The 13,751-nt window shown below is 37.7% G+C and overlaps 2 protein-coding genes across 2 annotated transcripts; one reads left to right on the top strand and one right to left on the bottom strand.

Moving 5' to 3' along the window:
- The first annotated feature begins 3,977 nt into the window (after positions 1-3,977).
- Positions 3,978-9,038, top strand: LOC111488008 (probable xyloglucan glycosyltransferase 6). The gene is made up of 5 exons (XM_023135564.1): positions 3,978-5,337; positions 6,496-6,804; positions 7,423-7,713; positions 7,793-7,906; positions 7,971-9,038. Exons 1-5 carry the CDS (start codon positions 4,603-4,605, stop codon positions 8,604-8,606), a joined length of 2,085 nt encoding a protein of 694 aa, XP_022991332.1. The 5' UTR covers positions 3,978-4,602; the 3' UTR covers positions 8,607-9,038.
- A 275-nt stretch (positions 9,039-9,313) lies between these two features.
- LOC111488009 (peptidyl-prolyl cis-trans isomerase FKBP62-like) lies at positions 9,314-13,330 on the bottom strand. Its single transcript, XM_023135565.1, has 12 exons — positions 12,921-13,330; positions 12,747-12,833; positions 11,505-11,765; positions 11,338-11,412; positions 11,155-11,235; positions 10,882-11,076; positions 10,723-10,815; positions 10,465-10,640; positions 10,250-10,372; positions 10,014-10,160; positions 9,809-9,936; positions 9,314-9,725 (listed from the first exon to the last, which is right to left on the bottom strand). Exons 1-12 carry the CDS (start codon positions 13,099-13,101, stop codon positions 9,623-9,625), a joined length of 1,650 nt encoding a protein of 549 aa, XP_022991333.1. The 5' UTR covers positions 13,102-13,330; the 3' UTR covers positions 9,314-9,622.
- Between the last annotated feature and the right edge of the window lie 421 nt (positions 13,331-13,751).

The following is a 13,751-nucleotide window of genomic DNA, read 5'->3' as shown; positions in this document are numbered from 1 at the left end:
TTATTTTTTACAGTTCTTGTCTCTCTTTTTTTTTTTTTTTTTTTTTTTTTTTTTTATAATTTATCAGCCATGGTGTTGGACATTTTGTCCTTTAATGTAAGAAAAAGAAAGTAAATATAATAATAATAATTAAAAACATGAACTTTAGGGGTAGTAATAATAATGAATAATGAATAATTAATGTTTGGTTGGGGTATTGTCAAATCAATGCTATTTTATGAAGTAATCAAATAGATTTGATTCTTACTTAACGTTGTAACCAGCTGTCTACAATGCACTCTCTCATCTAAAAACAAATTATTATTATTATTAAAAAAAAGTCTAATTTGAATTATTAGAAGATATTGGCTATTGGGTGGGGAATTAATCAATTAATTAAATTAATCAATTAATTAAATTTAATCATAAAGAGAATAATAATTTACCACTTATTTTTAAATTAAAAAAAAAAAGAGGGTATTTAAAAAAAGAAGCATCCAGGTTGGCAGCGGTGAGATTGTGACTAGGCCCAATGAATCAAAAACCCTTTATTATCTAAACTTTTCAAAAAATTTAATTCAGAAAAAAAAAAAAAAAAAAAGATTAAAGCACTAGTGGACTTGGAAAAGTTGCTTTTATTATTATTATTATTATTATTATTATTTTATATATTACACAATTAAACAAATTTCTGTCTATTTAAATTTTAAAAAAAATAAAAAATTAAAAAATTATTAAACATAAAATTAAATATTTTAATTTAGTATTAAGAAGCTTATAATTGGAGCGTAGTGGTAATGTGTGTGTATATATATATAATATTGTTGATGTGAATTAAAATTATAATAAGCTCAATCATGTTATAAAGTGTGTAACCCTATACCTGCTAACTAATTATTCCTTTTCAATTTTTCAATTTTAACCCACTCCTCCCTCACTATCTCTCTCTCTCTCTCCCTTTTTTAATTATTATTATATTCAATATTCTTTTCCCCATTTTCCTCTTCATCCCTTCCTAATCGACTTTAGTTTGTGCCGCGCAATTTAGCTCTATTCCAAGACGAGTCTTAGCCGTGACTCTTGTTTCACCACGACTTAGAGTTTCTAAAAACACGGTTAATCGTTAGTAGTAAATTTTATAGATAGACAGGGTCCATACTCATTCTCCATACAACACGCTCCGTTAAAATTCGTATTGGCAATGAGGAGTATATAGGTGAATGGTCATTATCAAAGTCCTAAAATTCATGTCTTAATGGTGTTAGACGAACACAACTCTCCACAATGGTATGATATTGTCCACTTTGAGCATAAGCTCTCATGGCTTTGCTTTGGGCTTCCCAAAAGGCCTCATACCAATGGAGTTAGTATTCCTCACTTATAAGCCCATGATCATTCCCTAAATTAGCCGATGTGGGACTTTCATCATCCAACACCTCCCCTCGAACAAAGCACGTCTCCCCTTAATCGAGGCTGACTCCTTTGGAGTCTTAGTCATTTTTGACTGCCTTCGTACCTTCGAGGAGGCTTGACTCCTTTTGGAGTCCTTTGTTCGACATTTAAGGATTTGCCAATCTATTGACACGGCTAAGTTTTAGGGCATGACTCTGATACCATGTTAGACGAACACGACTCTCCACAATGGCATGATATTGTCCACTTTGAGCATAAGCTCTCATGGCTTTGCTTTGGGCTTCCCCAAAAGGCCTCATACCAATGGAGAGTGTATTCTTAGATTATAAACCCATGACCATTCCCTAAATTAACCGAGGTGTTGGATGATGAAAGTCCCACATCGGTTAATTTAGGGAATGGTCATGAGTTTATAATCTAAGAATACACTCTCCATTGGTATGAGGCCTTTTGGGGAAGCCCAAAGCAAAGCCATGAGAGCTTATGCTCAAAGTGGACAATATCATACCATTGTGGAGAGTCGTGTTCGTCTAACAAATGGAAGCAAAAAGGCACCAATGTTTTTAGGAGAATACATAGACTCAAACCAAACCCTTCACTTTTTTTTTTTTTTTCTTTCTTTCCAATATTTATTTAGATTTTAAATAATTAAAAAAATTTCTTTATATATAAAATTATTAATTAGAATGAGAACGAAACATTCCTTATAAGAGCTTAAAAACTTTTTCCAACACACACGTTTTAAAATCGTGAGGCTGACAAAATACGTAACAGGTCAAAGCATACAATATCTGCTAACGATGAGTTTGAGTTGTTACACAAATCCACGAGAAATTTTGTTTTTGTTTTTTATTTTTCCTTTTTCTATTTTGATATGAATTTCTTCAAAATTTTAAAATACGGAGGGAACGCCCTTAACTGATTGGTCAAACTTGTCGGAGCTCAACATATGATGACTTGATTTTTTTTTTTATCGAAGACATAATATCTTAACAAGTCAAGTTTGTCGTTTATATAGAATTAATATGAATTTTTTTTTTTTCAAAATTGGTTATTGACTATAATGATATTAAGTATCTATAGTTTATATCATAATCTATGATTGAATATGATAATTACTAATTAGGAAGAATAATTTCACACGCCTCAACTTGATTTTGTATTTATTTTTCATAAATCAAGTAATACAACATTATAATGTTTAACCCATCAATCCTAATCATAATTTATAACAAATACAATCTTTGTAAAAAAAAAAAAAAAAAAAAAATTTCAAATGATGTCCACGTGTACGTGAAATTGCTATTTCTATCATTATTATTTACCACACATAATAATTATAATGCTTTTTCTTAATATATATATATATATATATATAATGCTTAATTCCCCCACCCCACAACATATCAATATTTTTATTATATCGTAAAAAGAAATTAAAATATTAACAACAACAACAATAATAATAATAATAATATTAAAATAAATGTTTAGAAGATATGGACAAAAATTTGAATTTTTTTTAATTTGTTTTAATAATAAATAAATTTATAAATTTGCAAAAAATTTAAATTTATAAAATTTAAAACTAAAAATAAAGCTTTAGAATTAAAATGGTAATAATAAAATAAAAAAAAGAAAAAAAAAAAGCAATTATTTTGAGTATATGGAATAATCCATCGTGAAAAACGCGTCCGGGGCGTCGTTTCAGCTGTGAAATAATCCAAATTATTATAAATCTCTTATATTATTTATTTATTTATTTATTTCATAAAATCTTAGAGGAAAATGACCTTATTCTCCTTTTCTTCTCGAGTCTTTTTCACTCACAGCTGGTGGTAATATTATTGACTTCATAATGTGTCACCATCTTTTCTTTTTACTATTTAAAATTAAATAAAAAAATGAGGGTATAATAGTAAATTCACCCTCTTTTTTATATATTAATAAACTATTGTTTTGAACCGGTAAAAGTGTGGGCCTAACGGATCCAAAGGCCTGTTATTCTATCGGCCCATTAATGGGATTTGCTTGGGCCTTGATCCAAAATAATAAATTATTTTAAATAATATTTCTTAACAAGAGTGTCCCATGAACCCGAAATCGAACCGGGTCAGTTTGGATTCAGAAAAATAAACCTAAACAACTCGAAAAACTAATTCAACCCAACCCAATCCTTGTAGTTCGGGTTGGACTGGTCCGGGTTGTAGGGTTGAATGTGCACTCCTATTTCTTAGTAGCATTTTCGTAGTCAAACTATAACCTAAGTCTCTCCCATGTTGCAACCCAACAATTGTCACGGACTATCACCACCACCATCGTTGCAGCCTTCCACCGCTACCATACTAAGTATGATCATCCTTACCAATCATTCATTTATAATAGTTTGAAACTTTGAGGAGCTTTGAAAAAGATATAACAATTTGCTTATACAAGTCAATGAGTTGTTTACAAGAAATGGATCATGAAGACTGAAGTAAAAATTGGAAGTTTTCAAAAATGAGTATGCAAAGTAGAACAAAATGGTAAAAATCTGAGACAGAAAAGACAAGTGCCATACTCATGTAATGGCAAATTGGAAAGAAAAATGGAAGCGTGGAGAATTGGAGCGCAGACAAAGCATTAGATTACTCTATCCAACGCATACAGTGGCGCTAAGCAGCGCGTGAAGGCTCGCGTAAGGTCCATTTTCAGAATCTCGCATTCGCACATGGCCTGCCTGCCTTCTTCACTCCTACATTCATTCATCAAATTCTGCATCTAAGTTTTTACATTTCACTTTCCCATTAGGAAAAAACCATCAAAAACACCAACTTTAAAGGAACAAAGGGAAAAAATACCGTGTTTATCTGCTATTTCCAGCGCAGCTTCCATTTCTGTCTCATCTACTCAAGTTTCTTCCATTTTTGTTTCTGGGTTTTGCTTGGTATGATGAATTATTGATTCCCATTGATCGAAAAGGAGATTTAGAGATCTGGGTCTTGCGATTTTGTTAGGGTTTTTTTCTGGGTTTTGCTTGTCAAGATGAATTACTGATTCCCTTTGATCGAAGAGGAGATTTAGAGATCTGGGTCTTGCGAGTTTTTTAGTTTTCTTTTCTGGGTTTTGCTTGGCATGATGAATTACTGATTTCCATTGGTTGAAGAGGAGAATTAGAGATCTGGGTCTTGTGATTTTGTTGGTTTTTCTTCTTGATTTCTGGGTTTCTGAATGTCTCGAACACCGAATTATGAGTTCCAAGAATGGTGGAACAAGCAAAGAGACAGGAACCATGACGAACTCTTGCTGGAAAAGTCCGACAACTTATCGACTTCGCCTGCATTTCTCTCCGTTGAGATCCGGAGTTCTGGGAGCCCTGGAGATCGGATGGCCGATAAGGACCGAGCGAGGACCAGGAGTGCCCGCCAGATTTCGTGGGTTTGGCTGTTGAAATTCCAGCAGATTGCTGGTTCATTGGCTTCAATCACGAATGGTATCGTTTATCTAGTCCGCACTGCCAATCGTCGGATTTCATCGCCCGATTCACCAGCTGATTCAGCCACGTCTCGGCTCTACAGGATTATCAAGGTGTTCTTGATTGTAGTGCTTCTATTGCTCGTTTTTGAGCTTGTGGCGTACTTCAATGGCTGGCATTTCAGCCCCCCTTCTGTGAGTTCTGCTTCTGCGGAGGTGCTTGGATTCATAGGGTTTCTCTATGCTAATTGGCTTCAGATTCGGGGAAATTACCTGTCTCCATCGCTGCAATGCTTGATCAATCTCTGCATTGTATTGTTCCTGATCCAGTCAGTGGATCGTTTGCTTCTAATGCTGGGGTGTTTTTGGATCAAGTTCAGGCGATTGAAGCCCGTTGCGGCTTTCGAGTACTCTTCCACGGGCAAAAATGCTGCTAGTCCTGAGGATTATCCAATGGTATTGGTGCAGATTCCCATGTGCAACGAGAGGGAGGTAAGAAGATGTAGGTGTTCCTTCACCCCTCTTTAACTCCATTTTCTATGTTATTGTTGCATGTGTCGTTCATATTTGACAATGTAGATTGTAGATTTGTGATAGTTCATGGCTGTTGTTAAGAAATTTAGTTTTTTAGGAGTGATTTTATGAATCATTTATTTAGTGCCGAGCAGTTTTTGAATGATACTTCCGTTATTTCCTCTCAAATTTAGAATAGTTACGTCTGTCCACAAGGTTCTTAAATATACTATTTAACAATGAGGATGTTCAAAAGTGGTACCCATTACGAGTGGAACTCTAACCGTCCAAGCCCACTGCTAACAGATATGGTTCTCTTTGGACTTTCCCTTTTGTGCTTCCCTTCAAGGTTTATTGTTCTCTTTGGGGTTTCCCTTTTGTGTTTCCCCTCAAGGTTTTTAGAACGTGTATGCTAGTGGAAGGTTTCCACGCCCTTATAAAGAATATTTCGTTCTTCTTCTCAACCAATGTGAGATCTCACATTCCACCCCCTTCGGAGTCAGCATCCTCGCTGGCACTCGTTCCCTTCTCCAATCAATGTTGAACCCCCCAATCCACCTCCCTTTGGGGCCCAACGTCCTTGTTGGCACACCACCTTGTGTCCACCCCCGCTAGCACTCGTTCTCTTCTCCAATCGATGTGGAACCCTCTAATCCACCCTCCCTCGGGGCCCAGCATCCTTGCTGCCACACCACCTCTTGTCCACCCCCCTTCATGGCTCAGCCTTCTCACTGGCACATTGCCCCGTGTCTGACTCTGATACCATTTGTAACAGCCCAAACCCACCGCTAACAGATATTGTCCTCTTTGGGCTTTTCCTTCTGTGCTTTCCTTCAAGGTTTTAAAGCACATATGCTAGAAAGAGGTTTCCACACCCTTATAAAGAATGTTTCGTTCTCTTCCCCAATCGATATGGGATCTCTCATGGACAGCTGGGTGAGTAACTAGTTGTCGTCACGTTTAATGAATTCTGAGCTGTATTGAATAGAAATACAGAAGGGGTTTTCAGGATGTTTCTTAAAAGGCCAATGAGAGACAGAATTCCTTTGTTTTTGTTATTTCCATTGGCATTCTAATCTGTAAGTCTTGTTGCTTTGATATCTGTTTCATACTTACGCTGACTGGTGGGTGGGACAGGTTTATCAACAATCTATTGCAGCTGTTTGTATCCAGGACTGGCCAAAGGATAAAATGCTCATACAGGTTTTAGATGATTCTGATGAGCTAGATGTTCAACAGCTTATCAAGGCTGAAGTACAAAAATGGCAACAGAGAGGTGTCCGGATATTGTATAGACACCGCCTCATACGTACGGGCTACAAGGCAGGGAATCTCAAATCTGCCATGGGGTGCGATTACGTTAAAGATTACGAGTTTGTGGCAATCTTTGATGCAGATTTTCAGCCTGGACCAGACTTTTTAAAGAAAACTATTCCACATTTTAAGGTAATTGAATTGATTATCCTTCTAAGCTGCAAGATGGGTATTGAGAGATGCAATAGCCGAAGCCCACCGCTAGCAGATATTCTTCTTTTCGAGTTTTCCCTTTCGGACTTCCTCAAAAGGTTTTTAAAACGCGTCTACTAGGGAGAGATTTCCACACCATAAAAATGCTTCGTCCGGTGTCTAGCTTTGATATCATTTGTAATAGCCCAAACCCATCGCTAGCAGATATTATTCTCTTTGGGCTTTCCCATTCGAGCTTCCACTCAAGGTTTTTAAAACGCTTCTGCTAGGGAGAGGTTTACACACCCTTATAAAGAATGTTTCGTTCTCCTCCCCAACCGATGTGAGATCCCACATTCCTTATAAGAGTATAGAAACATCTCTCCTTAGTAGACGCATATTAAAACCGTGAGGTTGACGGCGATATGTAATGGGCCAAAGCGGACAATATTTACTAGCGATGGGTTTGGGCTGTTACAAGAGAATTTTCGGAATTGATAATAAATTTCTACATTTCATATGCGTTAGGCTATTTTATATATATATTATACAATATTTTTCATAAGTTTAGGAGAGGCCTCTGATACAACAATAAAGCGTCTACATTTTCTCCATTAGGGGAATGATGAACTTGCATTGGTCCAAACAAGGTGGTCGTTCGTGAACAAGGACGAAAACTTGCTCACAAGATTGCAGAACATAAATTTATCCTTCCATTTCGAGGTCGAGCAGCAAGTTAATGGTATGTTCATCAATTTTTTTGGTTTCAATGGAACTGCTGGAGTCTGGAGAATTAAAGCTCTGGAAGACTGCGGGGGCTGGTTAGAAAGAACAACGGTCGAGGACATGGATATTGCAGTCCGAGCTCATCTTTGTGGCTGGAAATTCATATATCTAAATGATGTGAAGGTGTGCGATTTCTTTAATGCATTCGAACTTCATCGCAAAGTTTTCGGTGATGATATTTTCTAACCGTTAAAATTTTCAGTGCCTTTGTGAACTTCCAGAATCATACGAAGCGTACAAGAAACAACAGCACCGGTGGCATTCGGGCCCGATGCAGCTATTTCGTTTGTGCTTCTTTGATGTACTCAAATCAAAGGTATGGAACTTCAAATGCTTAGTTTGATGCTTGCTACTTGCTAACACTGGTTTTTATGTTCCAGGTGAGCTGGAAGAAGAAAGCTAATTTGATTTTTCTGTTCTTCCTCTTGCGAAAGCTCATCCTTCCCTTCTATTCCTTTACCTTATTCTGCATAATTCTCCCCCTTTCCATGTTCCTTCCAGAAGCTCATCTACCAGCTTGGGTTGTTTGCTATGTGCCCGGAATCATGTCCATCTTAAATATTCTTCCTGCACCACGTTCGTTTCCGTTCTTAGTCCCCTATCTTCTATTCGAAAACACTATGTCCGTTACCAAATTCAATGCCATGATATCGGGGCTATTCCACTTTGGAAGTTCGTATGAATGGATAGTAACAAAGAAACTAGGAAGATCATCCGAAAACAATCTTGTTGCTTTGGAAAAAGAACTAGAGCCTCTAGTTGAGGGTACGAGTCTTCATCGATCTTCTTCGGAATCAGGTCTGCAGGAATTGACCAAGCTCGAGATATCGAAAAAAGTAGGGAAAAACAAACGAAATCGTCTGTACAGGAAGGAATTGGCTCTTGCAGTCATTTTGTTGACTGCCTCAGTGAGAAGTTTGTTGTCTGCTCAAGGAATTCACTTCTACTTCCTATTGTTTCAGGGTATCTCTTTTCTAGTTGTGGGTCTTGATTTAATTGGAGAGCAGGTCAGTTAAATTTTGTTGTTAAGATTTTGGAGTTAGTTCATGCAGATAGGTTACTTACAGGTCATGTGTGACCTACGCAGAACCATAGTAGTTCAGTTAGTGTTCTTAAGCTCGTTTGCTCTCGATTGAAACTGTTGATCACTTCTTGCTCGTGTATTTGAGATCGGCGTCGTAGTCTTGATCGATTCAAGTCGAGCAAATGATGTGAGATGGTTTAAGTTATAGAGGGGAAAAAAAGGAGCATGAAACTGTGGGGAAAGATTGTGATAAAATAGAAGATTGTATACATGCAGGTGTCAAGAACAGGATGTTCTGAGGTTGGAGAAACCTTGATTCTTTATTTTTGTCAAACTCATGATTTCTGTACCATGAACTTATAATTTCTTCATTGATGTTGTGAAACTTGAGTTCCTTTTTAGTCAAAACAAAGGTTGTTGTTTCCCCCAACTTATTGATTATGCCTTTTATTAGGAGCGTGTGTTTGTTTTCCATGTCGGATGACACTTATAGATGTCCACGGAGAAAACAAGAAAACCATCTTTGTCTCTATCCCCCGGGTCGGAGAATATAATTTCTGTCTCTAACCCATTTAGAGAACTGGAAAAAATCTCTTCCTACTCTCTTTATTCTTCATATTCGCATGGTTTCAAATCTGCAAGTAAACTAGACATCCCTGCGTGTTGGAAACATGTTTGAATGCTTTGCCTGACAACCATTTGCAAGTGCTCTAATGGAAATGGCATTAAAATCTGAGTCTTACAAGAGAGATTGAGTTGGACAACTTCATTATAATAAAAATGGTTAAAATGTCACTCTGAAACCACAAGGAACCATCCCACTGTTCTTAGTTCAAAACTCTATAACTTCAAACCTCTAGTTAAAACTACTGTGAGTTAAGTGGAAAACCACTCGACTTTCCTTCGAACCGAACCGAATATCGAACTCACAGGCTGACCACTGTCCGTTGCCTCGTGTATGAAATGCAGGCACTGCTTCTTCTGGTTCCTCCTTGGATTAGACTGATTCTAATTCTTCATTTTGGCAAACATGTTGCCGTAAAACTTGGCATCCTTTTTGTTGTATTCCTTCACCTTCTCCTTCAGTGTTTTGTACTCCAATTTCACATCCCTGATGGCATCACCATGAATGACTTGACAAGAATCTACAAGCAACAGAGTATTCAAGCATTGCAGAGGAGGACAGGTGCATACCTGTTATTCGGATCAATATCGAGAGCCTTCTTGATGTCAAATTCAGCCAAATCGAAATCCGCTAGTTCGATATACGCTTGAGCCCTTCTATAGAGAGCCTTAACATTTGAACTCTCAAGTTCCAGCACCTGCAGCCATTTGAGAGAAGGTTACTTACACCAATAGTTTCTTCAAGAATTTGTTTAGAAGAAATGCCTTGGATCACCTTGGTACACAATTTCTCTGCCTCGTTGTATAGCTTTAGCTTCAATTTACAAGCTGCATTGTTCAAATTGCATGCAACTTTCAATGCCTTCGCCTGCTTTTTCTCGTCTTCGCTAAACGAAGAATCGTATTCAATGAACTTCACAGCCTGCTCAAAAGCACAACGCAGTAAACAAGTCGACATAAGTCTATATTCCATTCATAAACTCACATTGCAAGTAGAATAGTGTTACTCACCTTCTCATATCTCTTTGAAGCTCTAGCAAATTTTCCAGACTTGAACAACACATTTCCTTCTTCCTTCTTTTTACCAGCAGCTTCAATCTTTTCCTGGTTATTCATATCCCATGATTCCTTCTCCTGAAGAAACGAGAATACTTATGAGATCATTATAAAACATGAAAAACGGATATGAAAGCCGAGTTCCCACATTTGCACAACAAAGTACAAACCTTGTCAAAAGCCACCAGCTCGACCTCATAATACACAGTTGAGTTTGGAGGAACTACAGCTAGTTCCTGTTGTGACTCGGACGATCCAAAAGCATACTCTTGTGCTATTGTCACCAGGGCTATCTCTCCTTTCTTCATTGTCGCCACGGCTTTGTCGAGGCCATCGATCACTTGTTCTAAATTACACAGAGGTAAACATGTCCGTTCAGTGAGAAGGCATCAAATAAAACAGAGTATAATATCATTGCATACACATACCCTCGTCGGTTTTAAACTCGAATGGCTCTTCGCCATCATCATATCCCTTCCTCAAGAATACATTGCCATCTCCCAACTTCCCAGTCAATTTTACTGCAATTCAGTTCTTGAGTTAGCATTTGGAGCATACATATCAACTCGGGTTTACTAGAAACTAACCTTTCACAATGGCTCCATCATTTGGCTTCTCATACCCTTCTCCTTCTTTTAGAATTTTCTTGATAACCTTTTTGTCAGGGGTAACTTCTGAAACAGTCTTCCAAGATACCAACTCTAAAGTAATATTGAGCGATGCATTCGGTGGAACTGCACCTTCATTACTCGAGGCTGGTTTACCTTTCTCCCCAAACCCATCTATAACAACAAAAAGAAGAATTTAAGAGAGTTTTGAATGAATCTTGACTTGGGGAGCAGCATCTGTTGAGGACTTACATTGTGGCTTCACCGTGAGGAGCGCCTTTTCACCTATCTTCATGGTTTTTACAGCCCTCGCAACAGCAGGACAAAAGTAACCTGTTTTGAGGTACACTTTACTTGAGATTCACTGACAAGAACATCTTTGTCCTAATCAAAGTCAACATATTTACGCAATCAAAGTCAAAGGAGCAGAATTACCATCCCCAACGGTGAATTCCACTCCATCAGCTTTGGCAACAAGCGTTCCATCTTCTAGCTTAGCTTCAAAATTAACTGCAGTAACATGACATGAAAAGAACCGCTATAAGACAAGAACAATTGCATGATAAATGACATGCACGGAAAAAATTAACATATGTGCCCACCTAGCACTTCATCAAGGTCCTTCGGATTATCCCATTTGTCCCCTTCAGTTAGGATCTTCTTGAATATTCCTCCGTCCTTACATATGTCCTTAACGCTTGTCCAAGATAGTAACTCGACGTCGAACTGCAATGTCGCACTAGGCGGGATGGTCGGTGGGGAGCCAGATTCACCATATGCCAGTTCTGGAGGAATGGTGAAAAGAGCTTTTTCACTTTTCTTCATTGTTTTAATACCCAGATCCCAACCTTTGATCACTTGTCCTGCACCATAGAGAAAAGAAAAGGTTAAGATGACATGAATGAGCATTCAAGAACGAAAACGCCTGAGCCAGAAACCAAGAAACCAAGAGAACTACTGTAACAGTTGAAGTCCCCAAGTTTTTTGGTCTTTCCCTTTCGAGCTTTCCCTCAAGGTTTTTATTATGCGTCTACTAGGAAGAGGTTTTTACACCCTTCTAAAGAAGACTTTGTTATCCTCCCCAACCTATGCGGGATCTCTCAATCCATCCCCCTTCGGGGCCCAGCGTCCTCACTTGCCCTTGATCCCTTCTCCAATCAATGTAGAACCACCAATCCACTCCCTTTCAGGACCCAACATCCTTGTTGGCACACCGTCTCGTGTCCACCCCCTTCGGGACTCAACCTCCTCACTGACACATCGCCCGGTGTCTGGCTCTAATACTATTTGTAACAACCCAAGTCCACCGCTAGCAAACATTGTCTTCTTTGGGCTTTCCCTCAAGATTTTTAAAACACGTCTACTAGGGAAAAGTTTCCACACCGTTATAAAGAATGTTTCGTTCTCCTCCCTAACCGATGTAGGATCTCACAACTACCAAAATCAGGCATGCTAGTAGTAAATGCCCTCAAAGAAAAATCAAACAAAGAAAACAGATTCCCATCCTAATGGGCAACATCATTTGAGTACTCATTATTGAATACATTGCATCTCAAAGCACAGATTAGCAAGAAAGAACCACGAAGAGCAGAAGAAGTTCCTCTATATAGCAATAAGTATCCCCAGAAGATACAAATTTTGAGAAAACGGATGCATTGACACAGCGTTGTTTATAAACCATTCTACGGCTTCTAAAATTTCCTCTCACAGAAATAAACTCCATTAAACCACACAGGAAAATAAGCAACATACAATCAGCCAGAAGCAATGTACTTGAATTCCCATTAAAATTGGCCAAATGCTAACACATAAAAGAAACATTCAACCAATAAATTTCGCCTAACCTTGACCAAGAGTGAACTTGAACGGGGTACCACGATCGCGGCTCGAATCAAACTGAGTCCCATCCAGCAAAGTCCCAGTATAGTGAACTACATTACGAACAGAAAGAACAACAACCCAAAAACTCAGAATCGAAAAATAGAAAGATCAGTAGCAGGTTATAGTGGGTGACGTACCTTCAACCTCGTCGCCATTTTCAGGAGTGACCCATCCTTCACCTTCCTTCAAAAGCTTCTTCTTCAACCCTTGATTTCCAATTTCCTTCTCCTCCCCAACCTTAAGCGCAGCGGGTTCATCAGGAAGATCGAAGTCGTCGTTCATGTCAGGCGCAGCAGGGATATCAAAATCCTCATCCATGTGGGGGTAAAATGAGAACAGAGAACCAACGAAAAGATCAAAGGATTCGAAATAAGGAACGAACGTAGGCCTGAGCTCAGATCAGTGAGATAACGGAAGGAGGAGGCTGGAGAATGAGGGGTTATAGGGAAGAAAAAGTGGGGTTCTAGAAAGTTCTACAAAGAGAGGAAACGAGGGTTTTTTAGAAAGTATCAAGATTGAATGAACTGTGATTATTATTCTAAAGGAAGCTCCACGAATGGTGAGGATGGTTCTAGAGAGAGATTAAAGACAAAAAATCAAAACTTTGAGTGCGCATTGGAAGTACATTCAATATAAGGTTAAAATTGTATTTTTTGTTGCACTTTTTTGTAACATTTTTGTTGTTTTCTTTTAATTGAATATTTTAAGTTTAATTATTGAATTAATCTTTTCACTTTAAAACTTGTCTATTTTATAATTAAATTCTATTTTTGTTGGACATTTTGTTCGTTTTCTGGAATATTTTAAGTATATCTATAAAACTAACTTTTAATTTTATGTTTAATAGATTCGTTGATTTAAAAAAAATATAAAATTTTATAACAAAAATTATGTTGGTTTCTGATTATTATTATTATTAATAAAGGATATTTCTCAATCTAGTCGGTATAACCATCCATCAAGTTTTC

Source organism: Cucurbita maxima, unplaced genomic scaffold, assembly GCF_002738345.1.
Source record: "Cucurbita maxima cultivar Rimu unplaced genomic scaffold, Cmax_1.0 Cma_Scf00013, whole genome shotgun sequence".
Lineage (NCBI taxonomy): Eukaryota > Viridiplantae > Streptophyta > Magnoliopsida > Cucurbitales > Cucurbitaceae > Cucurbita > Cucurbita maxima.
Note: the sequence above shows the minus strand (reverse complement) of the source record. Positions and strands in the feature narration are given on the sequence as shown.

Excerpts from the sequence above, each read along its gene's own strand:
- LOC111488009 (XM_023135565.1), bottom strand. The coding sequence starts at position 13,101 with ATGGATGAGGATTTTGATATCCCTGCTGCGCCTGACATGAACGACGAC. Across the intron at positions 12,834-12,920 it reads AAATGGCGACGAGGTTGAAG|TTCACTATACTGGGACTTTG; the intron begins GTACGTCACCCA and ends TTCGTAATGTAG. Across the intron at positions 11,413-11,504 it reads GGACCTTGATGAAGTGCTAG|TTAATTTTGAAGCTAAGCTA; the intron begins GTGGGCACATAT and ends ATGTTACTGCAG.
- LOC111488008 (XM_023135564.1), top strand. The coding sequence starts at position 4,603 with ATGTCTCGAACACCGAATTATGAGTTCCAAGAATGGTGGAACAAGCAA. Across the intron at positions 6,805-7,422 it reads AAACTATTCCACATTTTAAG|GGGAATGATGAACTTGCATT; the intron begins GTAATTGAATTG and ends TTTCTCCATTAG. Across the intron at positions 7,714-7,792 it reads TATATCTAAATGATGTGAAG|TGCCTTTGTGAACTTCCAGA; the intron begins GTGTGCGATTTC and ends TAAAATTTTCAG.